Source organism: Haliotis rubra, unplaced genomic scaffold (assembly GCF_003918875.1).
Source record: "Haliotis rubra isolate DU_JTF1 unplaced genomic scaffold, ASM391887v1 Scf760, whole genome shotgun sequence".
NCBI classification, from domain to species: Eukaryota; Metazoa; Mollusca; class Gastropoda; order Lepetellida; family Haliotidae; genus Haliotis; species Haliotis rubra.
The window spans coordinates 378,271-396,638 of NW_025767480.1; the positions used below are offsets into that span (position 1 = coordinate 378,271).

General features: G+C 39.6%; 1 protein-coding gene across 1 annotated transcript in view; it reads left to right on the forward strand.

Annotated features, from left to right (window-relative positions):
• Positions 1-18,368, forward strand: part of LOC124260398 — a 126,212-nt gene that overhangs the window by 12,201 nt on the left and 95,643 nt on the right. Inside the window, 15 exon segments of the mRNA XM_046694701.1 lie at positions 57-202; positions 1,248-1,424; positions 1,962-2,120; positions 4,107-4,249; positions 5,271-5,341; positions 10,105-10,265; positions 10,641-10,807; positions 11,826-12,009; positions 13,569-13,718; positions 14,555-14,734; positions 15,141-15,279; positions 16,000-16,056; positions 16,147-16,295; positions 16,778-16,916; positions 17,924-18,148. Of these exon segments, the coding sequence (XP_046550657.1) occupies positions 57-202; positions 1,248-1,424; positions 1,962-2,120; positions 4,107-4,249; positions 5,271-5,341; positions 10,105-10,265; positions 10,641-10,807; positions 11,826-12,009; positions 13,569-13,718; positions 14,555-14,734; positions 15,141-15,279; positions 16,000-16,056; positions 16,147-16,295; positions 16,778-16,916; positions 17,924-18,148 (2,247 nt within the window).

An 18,368-nucleotide genomic window follows, 5' to 3' on the forward strand; every position in this document is an offset into this window, starting at 1 on the left:
GTTCTTAAACAGCGAATTCGCAATATCCATAATATACCAATATATGCCTTCGTCAGCCCTGCTCAACAGCCATGCCCGACTGGACATCCATGACGAAGCCTATGCACGGGTGCACCTGGGCTTCATGGGCAAAACACTGGAGTTGTTTTTTGGCCGCGTCTGTTTCAAGGGAGGCGCGTCCTATGACATGAATATGATGAAGGTACGTTTGGTGTACATGGTGAGCGTTCATTTGTCATCAGTTTGTGAAAATGAATAATTAAGAAATAAATGCTTCTCAAGATGTGCATTTGGTACAAACAAAACCATAAACATCCATGAACAACTAAACGACTTGCAACATTAAAACCATATAAATACATTGCGAGGGATTTTGTCGCTTTTGATTACCTACCCCGGCAATATGAGGTCAGGTCCTATAAAGGTTCGCTGTTTCGTGATTGGGTGATGGTAGGATAGGTTGTGCTTGTAACTGTAGTCGGTTTAACGACATCGCTGATTTCGGAATGTTGTCGCCGCTGCCCGACTGATTACATAACCAGTCTATGACATTACTATTGTCGAAATGTCCATTTATAAGAATCTAAACTACCAAACGTCCACAATTAAGCCAATGGTGAAGGAAAACCAAGTTCTATGGATAGTCAACTTCTATATTGCAATGAGTGCGACGTGTCGGTGTAGGTACTAACACCGTTATAAAGCAAGCGACCTACACCGAAACGTCTCGCTCATTGCAATAAAGAAGTTGACTATCCATAGAACTTGGTTTTCCTTCATCTATACAACTTCTAAAATGCCTCTCAAAGAAGTTAAGCAAATGGTTACGTCATTTCTGAGGAACTTTTCTGGATACCGTTACCCACATATCCTTAATGTGTGTAAAACGAATAAACACGCCACATCGAACTAAGACAACATATAAACATCTGCATCACAAAGTGCATCACGTCATACCTCATCTGTGATACAAACTGTGAATGTTCTCAGTAATATTCACCTGTTTTCTGTGGCCTCAGCCTCACATGGGAATCTCCAAGGTCATCGAGTTGGCATAGCTCTTTTTAGAAACATATCGTGTCTTCAAGAAATGTTAGTGACAAATACATTTCTCGAATCCAGTACCAAATAGAACATCTACCTGGATAAATTCATATCTAGTGTGTATCCGCCGTTTCCAACCCATTGTTGCAGTATTTGCACAGCTGGAAAAGTTGCAGGACATTATTGTATGTTGTGTGTTTCAGGAAAACGCCAAGGGCGACATGAAGAAACTATTTGACCTCTTCTTCAACATTAAGGACAACGCCATCAAAGCCATCGGCTCTGGAACCGAGCTGTTCAAGTCGTTGACGGAAGGAGATGTGAATATAGATCATATCTTTGAAGATTTCAAGACGGCACTGGAAGAACTTCCTGGCAAAGTAACAACTCACTATCAATTATTCTGTCCGACAGAAATTCGGTTAGGTATTTGATCTCAGTTTCAGTTAATTTAAGAATTACGAGGTAGTATGCAATCTCGTAGCTGAATATGTCGAAGCCAGCTTATCCCTGCTACAATGCCATACCATATATACAGGAAAGCCGAGGAAACGTTTACTCTTACCAATCATGAGCTGACACATGTAATTTTCCACATTTTCAAAAGAAACATTGTTTTCAAAATCTTGAAATATTAAAACAGCATGATATTTATATCAACCGTGAAATTGATGATATATGATATATTCCCAAAATAAATTTGTCCCTTGTCAATTCACAAATTTTTTAGAACATCGCTTGCTGTTCATAATACTGTAATAGCTTCCATGAAAATAAAAGATTCCTATGTAGTGGAATCGTTGTGATGAAACAGATACGTTAAGCTCTTTGTTGCTATTCGCAAAAACAACATTGGACACAAACTATCGCTACAGTCATGCAATGGGATATACGTGAATGTATGATTGTTTCTGAAGTTTGCCTCGATCATGGACAAAGCTGGGAAGGCTATAAATCTACTGGGGGAGATTGATGAAAAGGACCTACCACCTTTTGTTCGACCAATGCGCAATTTGGTGCTGAAGATTACATCGCTCGTAGGGAGCGCCCAGGGAGATGTGATGACCTTTTTCAACGTGAGTGCAATTCCTTTATATTCCCTTCTAACGCATACACAAGAGAATCATAGATGTTCTGTTCTCGGGTTTGTCCTATTCACCAGGTATTAAGCGTGAACGTATTACAAGTTGGTAGTAGTTCCCATATGTTAAATTAGACTAACAATTTCCAAAGACATAATGCCATTCGAATATGCAAAAATCAATGCAATGCATTCAGTGCGTAATGGTATACTCAACGTGCTCAAATATATCTGTCATAAGTGGTCTATGTTCAGAAGAAAAGACCTCACGCTCTCCGGTACAAGCGATAGGCTTGTCATGTTGGATATACTACCCAGACCGAGGTTGTCGTCGTGTGAGACACAGCTGGTGCCATTGAAGTTTCGTTATGCAGATTTGTCTCCCTCATGATGCGAGAAAACCAGCACCATGGGTTTAAAGTCCCAGCTTCCCCCAGGCTTTTCTGTACCATGCCGATAATTTTAGGCTCTCCGTAGTGGTCAAACGTGTCTTGTTTGAATCACGATTCCGGATTTTAGCCAAACCTAACTGGTATACCTGAGATGCTGTTCAAAGTGATTAAACCAAAGTCAACTTCTCACTACGCCTACGGCGGTTTGGAACTTGTCAGAAAGTACATGAGTGTGTATATCATAATACATCAAGTACATGAGTGTGTATATCATAATACATCAAGTATAAGAGTGTGTATATCATAATACATCAAGTACAAGAGTGTGTATATCATAATACATCAAGTACAAGAGTGTGTATATCATAATACATCAAGTACAAGAGTGTGTATATCATAATACATCAAGTACATGAGTGTGTATATCATAATACATCAAGTACAAGAGTGTGTATATCATAATACATCAAGTACAAGAGTGTGTATATCATAATACATCAAGTACAAGAGTGTGTATATCATAATACATCAAGTATAAGAGTGTGTATTTAAGAAATACACTTCGCTCTACCACCATGTATAGTGTAATAAAACACACTTTTGCCCTGAACTATTATAGTTAAAGCACGAGGACGCTTGCGTCCGAGTGCTTTAACGTTATAATAGTTCAGGGCGAAAGTGTGTTTTATTACACTATACATGGTGGTAGGGCGAACTGTATTTCTTTTCCAAGATGCCAAATTTAATACTTTCTAAAGATAATTACGATTAATTTAAGGCAGAAAACAAACGACGGTGTCGGTGACCTAAATTAAGAATCCTCGCACAGGGCTAACTGGCGCGCTGTTCTATTGATGTGTCTGCCCCCTACGTTAAGACGAACGTTACCAGAAAAAAAACAAATGATAACAGTTTGATGACGGTTTACGTTCGGATTCAATATCTTCTTTGAACTATTTTAATTACATCTGTCATTAACGTAAACCATATGGGGCAATATGAACGTTGCATTTCTACTACCAGCGTAAGTTTAGATCAGTACATCCAGAGGAAGTTGAGTAGTCAAGCGACATTCCACAATTGCATTGTGGGAATGTAAATATTACGAACGTTACCGTGTCGCTGAAAACTTGTGAGTCGAAATGAGACATTTTAACCGTCGTAAAACATAAACGTAATGTTTCCGCCAGTGATGTTAACTGCGTGAAGCAACTGCAAACCAAGAAATGGGATGCAACGGTGTAGTTTACTGTAGGAGGCCGTACAAGGCGATGACAACTGACATGCATCGTGACGTCGCTTACATTGTGACGTAATGTAAAATGGTTCGATTACGAGGGGGCACACTAGAATGGCGCAGTGACGAGATAACGTCATTCAATTGTTACGTCATCAAAAAACTATACCTTTATTGTGTGATAATGTATTTTTTTTTCGATTGTTCTAACCGCTAGGCATCTTAGAAATCATAAAACATCAAGTACAGGAGTGTTTATATTGAAGTTCTGTCTTGTGTGTGGAACAAGATAGTACGTCTGGATAGTAAACAGATACAACATCAAACTATCGCCATGTTGCTCTCCTTTCAGTCGCTGATGGAAGCTGTTACAGTTGTAATACCAACGGCAGCCAAGGAAATCTTCAAGGACATCAACAAGGTCATCAGATCGTTCAGAACATTTGACAAAAACCCCAAATCGGCAATATCCAATATTGCTGCAAGTGTAATGAGGTATGTCCGTTTGAGGCTAATGATACTGTTACTTAAAGCAACGAAGTCGATATTACTGAGCTACAAATGCAACTAGCAAAACCACCACCACCACTACTACTACTATTACTACTACAGCTGCTGATACCACTACTATCATTACACCCGCCGTGATGTTGCTGGAATATTGCTGAAAGCGGCGTAAAACCAAACTCAGCCAGACTATCACTACAACCATGACTACAACCATTACCACTTATAAACTACTACCACCTATAATTATTACTATTACTACCGCTACCACTACTACTACTACTACTACTACTACTACTACTACTACTACTACTACTACTACTACTACTAGTAGTACTACTACTACTACAGACCGCCTCCGTGGTGTAGTGGTTAGAGCGTCCGCCCGGAGAGTGGAAGGTCGCGGGTTCGATCCCCGACTGCGTCATACCAAAAGACGTTAAAATATGGTACTTGTTGGTCCCTGCCTGGCGCTCGGCATTAATGGGTACAACAAGGACTGGTCGGCTCGGAGTCAGTATAATGTGTCTGAGTGGGGTATTCATGCTTCACTGCGGCATGGTATCTCAGTGGGCTAGCACTATAAAACCAGTCTGGGCTAGTACACGCACATACACACGCATGCACGTTGTCATATGAGCGAAATATTCTCAAGCACGACGTAAAACCCAATTTCACCTCACCTCACTACTACTACTGCTGCTGCTGCTGCTGCTACTGCTGCTGCTGCCATCACTGAAACAGCAACTACTACTACTGCTAAAACTAATACTGTCAGTAATAACGAATTCTAACTAATTTATAACTGTTCTTTTCATCTTATGCATATGCCAAGAATATATATGTTTCCTAAACGTGAAACACTTATTTTTGTATTTAGAATGTGATCTCTTGGTACTTCTTGAACAAGTCTCACATGTCCCACAATCCCCTTCCCCTTAACTATAGCTCAATCATCTTCTGCAGATTCGAATTATGGGCGTTCTAAAGTACGTTTGTTTCATTGCAGTGTCAAAAACCACGTGACGAATGTTATAAAGGCAGTGATGGACGTGAAAGACAAGTGCTCGTTCATTCACGGTGAGTTTGTACACAGGTCTCGGAAGCTGTCTGTGACAGGTATTCTATACAGAGATGGAGATGGACTCTCTTAGAGGCCCATCCATTTACAGGTCATGCGTACACTGACTCTTGATACTTGCGTCACACTAGACAGGTAAAATTCACACATTTTTCTTTTAGCAAAAGCTAATTTTGAACTACAGACACCTATAATTACAGTAAAAATTACCATCGGAATGCTGAATTCTGTCGAAATGAGGTATCAGTGTAATAAATTATTTAAATAAAGTCTGTGAGTGCGTATAGGTGAGTGAGTTTAGTTTTACGCCGCTTTTAGCAATATTCCAGAAATATCACGGCGCGGGACAACACCAATGGGCTTCACACATTTTCCCATGTGGGGAATCGAGCCCGGGTCTTCGGCGTGACGAGCGAACGCTTTAACCACTAGGCTACACCATCGCCCAGAATACGTTTAGAAGCGATACACATAAATGGTGAATGTTTATGGATGTCGACGTCTTCGGCGTGACACCACTATGCGGTGTATATTCTAACGCCTCCATTTTCATCTGAAGATACTCCGTAAGTTTATCTTCATCTGATGAAGGAGTTAGAATTTACTTCGTAAAGTCACTTACAAGAAATCACATCCATACGTTTTCCACCTTTTGATAATTTATGTGTTGCAGAGGTCGAAATTATAATATAGATGCCAGTGATATTGGTGATGCCGGTCTGTCTTTCTCTCTGTGGTCACATTGTGGTCTGCAAGTGAGTGAGTGAGTTTAGCTTTACGCCGCACTCAGCAATATTCCAGCAAAATAGCAGCGGTCTGTAAATAATTGAGTCTGGACCAGACAATCCAGTGATCAACAGCATGAGCATTTGGGAACCGATGACATGTGTCAGCCGATTCAGCGAGCCTGACCACCCGATCCAGTTAGTCGCCTCTTACGACAAGCATGGGTTACTGAAGATCAATATTCTACCCCGGATCTTCACGGGTAGGTCTGCAAGTGAGGTTTAACTTGGTTTCAGCCACTCAATCAGCTAAATAACACGTCTCTGTGGTGTAGCTGATCGTCCTACCTTCAGGTGTTCGATACTGAAAGCCGTTAAAAGATGGTACTTGTTGTTGCCCTGGCTGTCAGTATATATAATCTTTTATTTGCACTGAGAAGGCCACAGGCCTATAGTACATAAAGTTATGTTACATTTGAGAGGAATTTAGATCGGGTAATCATAGCATAGTAAATGAACATTGAAATATTTTGTAGAAGAACTGGATTTTTACTACTTAACAGTGAGGAGAATTTTACCACATTTGGATGGACATAGTAATATCTTTTGATATATTTTGTTCGCAACCTGTCATAAAATGGACATATTAGAAGAAAATGTAATTCATCTTCTATTTCGTTAAAATTACAAAGTGTACATATTCTATTTTCTCTTTTTACATTCATATATCTGCCTCTTTCAATCAACAAATCATGAGAAGAGCATCTGAATCGTGCCAGTGCTATTCTAAACTTTTTAACATTAACACAGGATAGATATATATGACTCAAGGACTATGGCATTTTTAAACAATGAATAATACATGCATTTATTTGATAAGGATATCCTTTCACACCATGTTTGAATATACATATCTTTTAGTCTTGTCGTTAAGGATTGTATGAATAACGTAGGTGATTCGACATATTGTGTTTTCCATGTAATTCCAAAACCAATAGAATATAAAAAAGGTTTTTACATTAGTTGCCCAGTTTTTTTGTCCATCTTTATCATATAACAATATCATATTATAACACTTCTTTGGTAAGCGATTTGAAGGTATAATCAACAGTTTTAGCCAGTACTTAATAACTTTAATGCTTGTAAGAATGTGCATTGATGAACCTACCGCATTCACCATAAATCACTGCGTTAATAGTGTTAATTTTACCTCCGAGGAAATTTTTGCATGCGTATAAATGGATTTTTTCAACTTCGTCAAATTTTGTTATTCCCCAAATTTCGGCCCCATATGATAAAATTGGACTGACGTTGGCATCAAATATTTTAAAGAATGAAGAGTAGTTAATATTACCAAGTACACTCAACTGTTTCATAATTCCAATTAATGCTTTTTGTCCCTGTAACGCTGCATATTTTACATGCCTCGTCCATGACAGGCCACTGGTGAAATATAGTCCCAAATATTTATAAAAGCCAATGCACTCCAGCTTCATACCTTTATATAACCAGTTTTCCTTTTAAGACAATTTGCCTCCATTTATGAATACAACAATTTTCTGTTTTTCTCTATTTACAGTTAATTTCCATTTATCGCAGTAACTTTCAAGTTCCTTAATTTGATTCTGTAAGCCATTAATCGTGCTTGAGAACAAAACAATGTCATCTGCAAATAGCAATAGGAAAATATGAACTATATCTGGGTGGAGTTGAATCCCGTGTACACAATTAGTTTCGATTTGTCGTGCTAACTCATATATACAAAAGGAAAATAGAAATGGGCTTAGTATACAGCCTTGTCTCACACCAAGTTGCAAGTCAAATGTTTCTGAAAAATTATGATTACTTTTAATACAAGCCTTAACATTTTCATACATATTGCATAAAAGTTTACTCATTTTACCACTGAGACCGTGGGTATTAAATAGAAGCCAAAGTATTTTTCGTTGTATTGGATCGAAAGCTTTTGAAAAATCTACAAATAATGCGTAGAATTTCCCCCCTTTAGAGTTTAAATACCTTTGAATAATACTTTGCAGTATATACATATTATCTACTGTCGTATATCCCTGTCTGAAGCCAGCTTGCGCTTCGCTGATCTTATCCATTGAGTCTCCCCAGTTTACAAGTCTTTTATTTATTATAGAGGTGGAAGTTTTACTAAATATGCTCAGTAGTGTTATGCCTCTGTAATTATTTGGATTATTTATATTACCTTGTTTATGGATAGGAACTATTATGCCAATTGCCGAACATCTGGGGAACGTACCAGTTTATAATATCAAATTCAAGAGCTATTCTAAGTACGGGACGATAAGATCTGCTGAGTATTTTAAAAATTCAGATATTGTTTTATCAATTCCTGGTGATTTATTACATTTCAATTGTTTAATGTTATCTAAGATTTCATCTCTAGTAATTGGGGAATCAAGTATTACCTTGGTAAGCGCTGAATTCGGATCTGATGGGTTTTCATTCTCAAAATTATCACATGTTACATCGTCATTTTCGTTGTGTAAAGAGTTAAACAGTGTCCGAAAGTGTTCTAACCAGTCGTTCATTTCGATGTTGTTTTGAGCTTCATGTCTAGTATTCAGGTGTTTGAGTTCATACCAAATTTTTTTGGAATCAGATATATTGTTTCCTATTTCTCTCTGCTTCTCTTTATAATAATTAAGGCGTTTTTCCTTACAAATTGAGTTATATTTATTTCGTTTAGCGCAATATTGATCGTATGATTCTTTCTCTTTCGATTTCCTAAACTTATTCAGAGCTCTACATCGGTCTGATTTTAATCTTTCACATTCAGAGTCAAACCATTTATTAGTTGTTGTTGTGGGAGGGCTAACTGTTTTCTGCATGCAAGAGGCGGCCAGACAGAGTGCCTCGGTCATATAGCTTATACTATCATCAATATTAACGAAAGCACAGTCAATCGATTTATCTAGTAATTCTTGTACGTTATCTGACAAAATATTTTTTCTAAACTGTTCTAATTTATCGTTATCCCAAATGAACTTAAACGACTTATTCCTACATTTGGTAGAAGTGTTGGATTGCTCGAGTTGTACTGTGTTTAGTTTTAATGTAATGGGAAGATGATCAGATTCAGTTCTCGTTTGTATGCTAAAATCTAGAATATAGTCAAATATTGTTGATGAAGAAATTATATAGTCAATAACACTGGTACCAGTTGAACCTAGAAAAGTAATCTCCAACTTCTGTGTCACTTCCACATCGACCATTTAGTATATGAGTGTTTAAAACAGAGCACATATCAAGAAATGTTTTACCGAAGTTGTTAACGACCTTGTCGGCGGAGAAACGCTGCAAGTTAAAATAATCTATAAGAAAATCCCAGTAGGAATGATTTTCTGTATATTCAAATAAGTCATCTTCAACAAAATCTGCTTTGGTTCCGGTTCGAGCATTAAAATCTCCGCCACACAAGATATAACAATCTGGTAGATATGAGATAATTTCTAATATAGAGTCCTGGAATATACTAATACCATTTTTACAGTTAGGGGAAATTTATCATACCATGACGATGACTCCGGTTGTACATAGACACAGGAATATAGAATATCTTTATCAAAACCAAACAGTGAACGGTCGAGAAGAACGAACACAGCATTTTCTGTTACTTTAAACCACTTCAAGTATTTAAGTGAATGATTCTTTATTAAAACCACAATGCCACCGGAAGATCGACCACCGATCAGTATACTTTGTCTGAGTGATGTGTCCATGTATAACTGCAGCATGGTATGTGATCACTGTGCATGTAACGCCACAACACCGGCATTATACCAAGGGCTGCACTCACGTGTCACATGTAAGACAAATGATACGCGACGTTAGTCACCATTTCACATTAAATATGAATATGTATACTGCAGCGTACTTGTGCAACCGCACGGTGCGTGTTCCTACTACATCTGCAATCAAAGCTTCAAGTCGTCATGTGAAAAAGTCATCATCATTGTATGAAAATAAGCCTGATTCATGTTACGGTAATCCGCGTATTATTACAGGTAAGAAACCTGACTGGATGAAGATGGACGGTCCTATCGGTGAGATCATTAGCCTGGCAAAGACTGCTTTCACGACTCTGGCAAAGGGCGGCGTGAAATGGGTGATGGAGTCGATCACTAACGACGAAGTCGCCTCTTTCTCACATGGGAAAACATCGATGGTAGGTTGTAGCAACATTAGGAACATTTCTTCTTAAATAATTATTCACGCCGAACACCAGGATTGCGAAGAAACGTGTAAAATGTCATGAATCACGCCTTTATAATAAGGGAGAAATAGTTGCCTATAGCCCAATTGTCTCCTCCCGTGAAACTCCAACAGTTCAAGGAACAGAATGAACCATAAAAGAAGCGGCTTTTTTAGAAGCGGGTTTGATAATATCAGCTTCTTCTGCTGTCTTGGTTTTGTCAATAACATTTCCTAGATATTATTGCGATGAAATATCCCCAAGATGAACAGTTCAGTTGCATAAAACCTTCTTGAATTGCGAAGAGGGTGTATGAGAGATAATTTGTGCTTGTGTTTCTATCTGTAGAATTCGGAGAAGGAACGGTTAGTGAAGCTGCTGAATGAGATCCTGGATGATATTCTTGGACCGCTGAAGGGGTTGAAGAACATGGGGACCAAGTTCCTGGGCACTTTCCAAAAGGTGTACCGGGTCGTCATGGACATCAAGGAAGCTTACAACATTCTTAAGAACGGGTAACTGACGTCAACCAATAATACCAACAGTAACCCTATTGGTGTCAATTGCTTCATATTTTGCTACAGTTTTTTATAAGAACTTCAATTCATTTACAATTGAAAAGGGACAAGGCGTGTCATATGAAAACTCACTGAAATGGATGGTCACCGACTCTGTTATATATGCAGTCAGATTCCGTCATCGATGACATGTGATACAGAATCGGCATAGCACCTTCCTGGTTCTCCAGGGTGCTATATCTTCATTATATTCTGGAAAATCATCTGATCCTAGACGGTTGCTCGCTTCGTCTAAGAAGGATCGTGAGTCTTACTGTGGTGGCAGTTGAATGAATGCGATAATTCTTCGACTATAAGCAGAGCTATTCTGTTTCGGTGTTACTGTTAAAACACACGGTTCTGAAGTTTCGATTGAAAATGGAAATCCAGACTGCAGTGCAGGGCTGTTGCAGCCACGACAGATTCCACTTTCAAACAAAATCGAGGACTAGTACTTTCTTGGACTTATAAATAATGGGGGGCAAATATTGATGTTTGTTGAAGACAATTTCCAACAACCAAAGAAACGCTCGTAAAATATATGTGGACCTGAAATACACACTGTACCTTATGCTTTGTATTAAAACAGCTGAACAGTTCCGAAACTATGGTCGTATGGTTAGTGTCCACGATAGGAATATGAACATCGAATCATTTCCTCGTCAATGGAAAGGTTTCAAACAAAATTTGTGGAAAGGGAAAAGAAAAAAAATGCCATTGACTTACATTCACAAATCTCCATTGACTTATATAAGGCCGCACATGTGGTTTCAAGATACTGATAGATATTATATTGGAAACGGTTGTTTCATACCGCGATATCATTACGAGTCACATATGATATTTCTCCTGTCTGTTGGATTTAGATTCGGTTCGGCCCGTAGCTGTATTGACCGGTTGTTTGGACCCACGATTGTTTCATACCGCGATATCATTACCAGTCACATAAGATATTTCTCCTGTCTGTTGGATTTAGATTCGGTTCGGCCCGTAGCTTTATTGACCGGTTGTTTGGACCCAAGTTCCACAAGGACTTCCCCAATTCCAGGAGAGAGAAAGGAGGGGGTTGTAGTGGTTTTGGAACGTACCCCTCCAGACTCGGCACTGGGACGGAATACGCACACGATGGAGTGGACGTGCGCTTGAAAACTGGCGAGAATGTATGTTGTTATCATATTGACCTTTGCCCTGAATTAAACATACCCAGTCATCGAAATGTATTCAGTCATAAAGAGCTTCATTTACTTCAAGAACACAGCGCATATCTATTTACACTCGTGGTCAACATACATGGGTGGAAACGATAGTCTTAACGATATTCAAGCTATACAACGGCGGCCTAGCAAAACATTAATTCTGGGCTATACAAACCATTGACTGACATTGTAAGCAAGGATTAACGCTGTCGACGTGCACCCATGACGCATAATCATCCAAATCGCCGTACCCGACCACTAGGTCCACCCGGTACATCAGGTTTCATTATTTGCAGACAGCACAGGTTGTTAAGGACAAATCCTGATCTGGAATCTTCATCCATCTTCCACGAGTATTACAGGGTAAACGTGCGCCCTGAACTGGTTGTGTGGCCTTGTAAACATCTGAACTCTTGCTCTCGCTATCAGCCACGACCTTTGCCTATTTTGCCGGTGTACACGGTACTTTTGTGTGCTACCTATCCAATTGAAGCACCTTGAATTAATTCACTCATTCTGTCGATAAGTAGTGGTAAATGAGGATTGGATTGGCCAAATTTAACCACTTATTTGGTCAGTGATGAAGTCCGTGTTAATCATGTTCTGGAATGAGTGTTGTTATTTCACGGTGATGTGGCATATATTCAGATAAGCCGTGAACGTTTGGAACGACAATATATAAAACTAACATCGTGTGGCATTTCGACTGGGTATATATTTCTTCTAATTATTATTCTTGTAGGATATTTATATAGCGCAAAAATCCACGAGACTAGTACATGCTCAAGGCGCTGAGCCTATCATATAATGATATATTACATGCGTGTAACTATCGTCATTGAATAATGTTCGCTGGCATAGCTATGTACCTATATTGCTATGTATCAGAGGAACACCATATGAGGAAAACTGTCCAGCATTATTGCTATCCGTCCCCTGGCTACACATTAACAGTAACAGACGCGGTAGACTGCGGATCATGTTGAGAATGAAGGACTCCTTATTCACACCAAACATATACATTGTTATTGTCTACAAGTAAAGGGTCCGCCAGGAGAAGCAAAACATTATCATTCCTTGGCACCTATTTTCAGGTAATTCTGAATGTCCAGTAAACCAACTGGGAACACATGTTGATATTGGGTTTTTAAAAGATTTATCACCGTGAAAAACAGTCCGACGAAATTCACATCACCCTCCGGTAAATGTGTGAGATGTAATGTCGTGTCTGTACACAATCATAGCTGTACATTAATCAGCATTATATGATTAACTTACGGTAACCATACATCGTGTCCAAATATACTTTACAAAAACACTGGACTTTTTGTTTAAAGATACAGCTATCAACGTGTACAGAAAATGTAACAGAAATATGTAGATTGTTACTAATAATAAATATTATAGGAAAATCACCCAGCTAATAATCTCCCTGTATATACCCACATCATGTTATATCAGTAACCGACGTACCTGTTTGCTTTCGAATGCAATGACGATACAGGTCATGATATTTTTTGCAGATTATCTCCCCTTTCCATGGTCTTATGACCCTCTCTGAAGACCCCAATGAGGTCATTCTCGACATCCGCGGTGGGTCGTTGAAGGATACACATATATACATAACTAACATCAAACCAAACGACACCATCACTCGATCGGAGCCGGTAAAGGTACGTTTTTTAAATATAGTGAAGCGGATGTTTTCCATTTGTCTAATAGCCCTTCTATCAATGTATAACAATTAACAGGATCTCACAGGACAACATCATCTGTAGAACATTAGTACCAGATACCGTTGCTGCTCTACATCAACAGATACCGTTATAAAACGGGGCTCATGCACATGCGCGCATACGTTAAACATGACTTTGAAATGAATGTATACCTCAAGCTGTCGGTTCTTCCAGTATAATTACCTTGTATATGGCTACTCACAGTTATATCGTTAGCTGCTGTTAATCATCATGGTATATATACGGGTAAATGAAAATACCAGGCAATGACACATGGGACAGTATCATAAATCACAATATAAGGTGGGTATTGGTTTGGTTGGTTTGTTGATAAACGCCGCACTCAGCAATATTTTGGTTATATGCCGGCGGTCAGTAACTAATCGAGTCTGGACCAGACAGCTCAGTGATCAACGGCATGAGCATCGATCTACGCAAATAGGATGCGATGTGTCAGCCACGTCAGCGAGCCTGACCAGCCGATCTCGTCAGTCGCCTCTTGCGACAAGTATGGGTTACTGAAGACCAATTCTCACCTGGATCTTCACGGGTCTAAAGTGGAGGTAAATCACACAGAGTAAAATCACAGAGTAAAATCAAAGGAGAAATGGTTATAATCTATCAACCTTATGTCAAATATTACACATGTATTGCTATGCAATGTCACAGACAGGATGAGCTAGGTGAGCGGGCAATACAAGGCAAATGTCAGCGGACCATGAATACGAGCGTGGTATATAAAAGGATAAATATCACTGTTGTTTTGGTACCAGGTGTTGAGGGGTCAGGTGATTGGCGTGAGCACGGAGTCCCCCTGCAAGGGGCATGATCACGTCCACGTATCCATGAAGCGAGATGGAGGCTTCATCGACCCCACCCACTACCTGGAGCCCCGTGTACCAGGTCTTCCTGCCTGGAATCAAGAGTGTGACGACTACAAGGTCGTGCTCAAGGTACGGTTTCCATCACATCTTAATATAGTCAAGTCTTTATTCTCGGGCTAAAGACTTAGAATGTCATTCAAATGACACGGATCCCAGCTGAAAGCAACAACCTTCTATATGGGGAAAGTGTCTTGGAACTGAACTCAGCTCCAGATCAACATTTATCAACTTCGAGCAGCTTTGACAGTATAAAACTTTAATTAAAGGCAATTTGCAGCAGATTTTGTTTTATGATACAGTATGTTTTCAGAAAGGTAACTGCTTAGAGAAGTTGCGTTTAAAAGTGTACGTGTGAACATTTGTGGTCTTTGTGTCCAGCCATAATTCGAACGTTGGAATTCCCCGCTTCGCTCTGATTCCTTCACATCAGCTCATAGCGCATTCTTAATTAAACCCTACTCACACATTTTCCCAGATGGACACCATAGCCGAGGGTTGTATTATCTGCTTGGACGGCAAGAACAAAGTCGATACCAGCCCAGAGCAGATGGGGTCGGGGGACGACACTATGATCTATCAACTCATCTCAGGATCCTTCGGGGGAGGAGGAGGAGGTGGTGGTGGTGGTGGAGGAGGAGGAGGAGGGTGGTGGTGGTGGTAAGTGTTAAGATTCGTCTGATGTGCTAATGAAGTATCGTCATGCTTCAGTATAGCTTGAAGTCCTTTCAATGCATCTGTTTCCGTATTTAATAGTCCAAGTACTATTTGCGCATTCTTCATGGAAATCACTATTACTATATGATTTCATAAATATTATTCAGTATAATTATATTCTTCGTGTTGCTGCTGTTCTAAACTAGATCCCAGTAGTTACGAGTATGCAATGTAGCACTACGTCTGTTTTGACATCCTACACTTGTCAAAAAAGTTATTTTAACCTCATTTGGATGGAGCCTCATCAGAAGAGAACTCCCTTCAGATGCAATAACAGACTCTGATATAACGAAGCTTGAGGTTAATAACAAAACTTGGTGGTTTAGCCTTTCAATGTGCATATCGTTAACTCAGGATCATAATGTAGTCAGCACCTACTCTCCAGGTCTTTCGCAATGAACTGAAAATGCACATCTTCCCATGTAAAGAATAACCATATGTGTAGACACCGCATGAATCAAGTGGCACTGGTCAAAGCCAAGCTGGCACTGTAATACTGTTTTTACCGGTTTTGTTAATGTTTGAAACGTAATGCGACTGTGAGAAGCTTCGCTGGGACTTGCGCTGTATAAATATATCGTGATTGTTATTAAATGTGTACTGGTCTGCTTGTCTTCCAGGTATCTTGGACAAGATTACTGCGAATATTGATAAACTTATTGGATCAGGAGATAACGGTATGTTATGATACAATTTGAAAGTTTTGATTCTATAAATAATCGCTATATGTCATTGTGTTTTACAATCACTGGAACCACTTTTTGCAGCACTGTCAACACTGTTTAAGAATGCTGTAAAGTTTATTAAGAACTTCTCCATCCGTGACATCAAGCTTGGGTCAATCATTGATGTCCTGGATGTCTTGGAACTGCATGAAACCAAGAAACACGTGGCGGAGATCATCAAAAGCATCAAGGTTAGTTAGACATAAATGAATACAGATCACACATGGCAAACATATATTTGGATCACTCTTCAAGAGGACAAACATTACCCCACTGGGTAAGCTAGCAGAGGCAGTACATGAACATTTGGCGTTACGCCTTCACTCGGCTGGAAAGTCTGTTGTGAAACAAAAATAGAAGTTCGCCTTGTCAAACCTGAATTCAGATATCTGACACATACATACCTGTACATATTGTCAAATATATATGCAGTCTATCCGGTCAAACATGAATACAGACCTCACACGTTGAATATATGTTTTGTGAATCCTCTTTGTTCTCATATACTGATGTTGAAAGTATATAACATGTTGTTAGTATATTGTTACGTAATATCTACACATACGATACACGTAGGCCCTGGTAGTTATATTACACGTCATGTTGAAGTCACATATATATTGTGTTTACAGCACACATGTCATTTGTAAGTGAGTATCTCTATCCCTCCCAGGTGATGATGGACACCAAGCCCTGCTTGAATCCCTATCAGTATACTGACAAGCAGCTACGAGCGGAACTTAGAGACCGAGGGAAGAAAGCCATAGGTTCCAGGGACGACATGATCAAAGTCCTGACAACTCCCTCCACCGGTAATTGTTTTACATTTCCCAACCTGTAAGATGTTAGTTTGTGGTCGTAGTTGTATGGAAATAATGAACGAACTAATTTAGGATCAAGTACAACAGTAGCAGCTATGACCGGCAACCACCTCGAAGCACAATGGGGACAAGACGGAAAGTTTCTCTGATCATAGTTTGTGGATCAGTAATGGGCAATACCGTTAGTCTCCCATGATAGCAGAGAGTTGGTGTGTAGTCAAGATATTACTGTTCAGTGACACTGACTCGCTCAACTTGATTCCATTCCACACAAACACCATTCCACCGGCAGTCATAAGATAATACTGGCTGTACCCTGATCATGTACGTGCAATGTGAATGGGAACTCATTTGAAAACATGACACGTGACGAAATGTCTGCTGTCATGGTGATGAGCGGCTTGGAGATTTCGTGTCTTCTGATTTCTAACTCAAACCGCAGTAGCCTGGTGTATGTTGCTAATATTTTGAATCGCCGTTTGAGGTCGATTTCCAACAGCCTCGCTTCGACACAAGCGATCCTGTACTGTCCTGGCAAATATCATGGATAGCACATTCTTCGAAGCGATACGGAATGATAATTGTTTCACTGAAAAAAGTGTTCTGTCACATAGGGCCCGTGTCTTTCAAACATCTTGACATTAGGAACATGATGTCAGTAGATTCAAACACTGGGGGGAGGTGGGGTAGCCTAGTGGTTAAAGCGTTCGCTCGTCACGCCGAAGGTCCGGGTTCGATTCCCCACATGGGTACAATGTGTGCAGACCATATTCTTGTGTCCCCCGCAGTGATGTTGCTGGAATATTGCTCACTTCAAACAATGGAATTATACTGACACTATATACTCAAGCACACTGTGATGAAATGTTGCATTTACACTTAATTTCCAACATATGTTCAAGCCGATTTGTCCACCTTTCCTGTCCTAACACATAGTCAAATACACGTCCCATACAACACATATGTACATACTTCAACGCGCTTCGTTTTGCTTTCAGTGTGTCCACTGTGGAATATCGCAATGCCGAAGTCTATATTCTGTACCTTCGACAACATGTGTTTGGGAGTAGAGTGCTGCGTGTATTTCAAGGCGTTCATGTTCAGATTCACCTATAAAGTCTACGCCAGATTCGACCCGTGCACCATGGCCTTCCATCTGGGTGCTGGCACCTTCAACACAACCATCAAACTGCCAAATTTCGGTTTCAACAATATGTTTTCAGGCAAGCAAGATCACAATATGATATTTTAGATCAATAAACTGTATTTCCGATTTTACATGTTCAGAAAACCTTCTTTGAAATATATGCACATTAAACCTAAGTGTGTTGGGATAACCTTTCCCATGCTGTGTCAGCTCAACGCTTCAGCTCGTGTGTCTCATTGATGTTGTCAATGTCTTAGACCTGCATTTATTGGGCTTTTCTGACACAGTACAGTTGG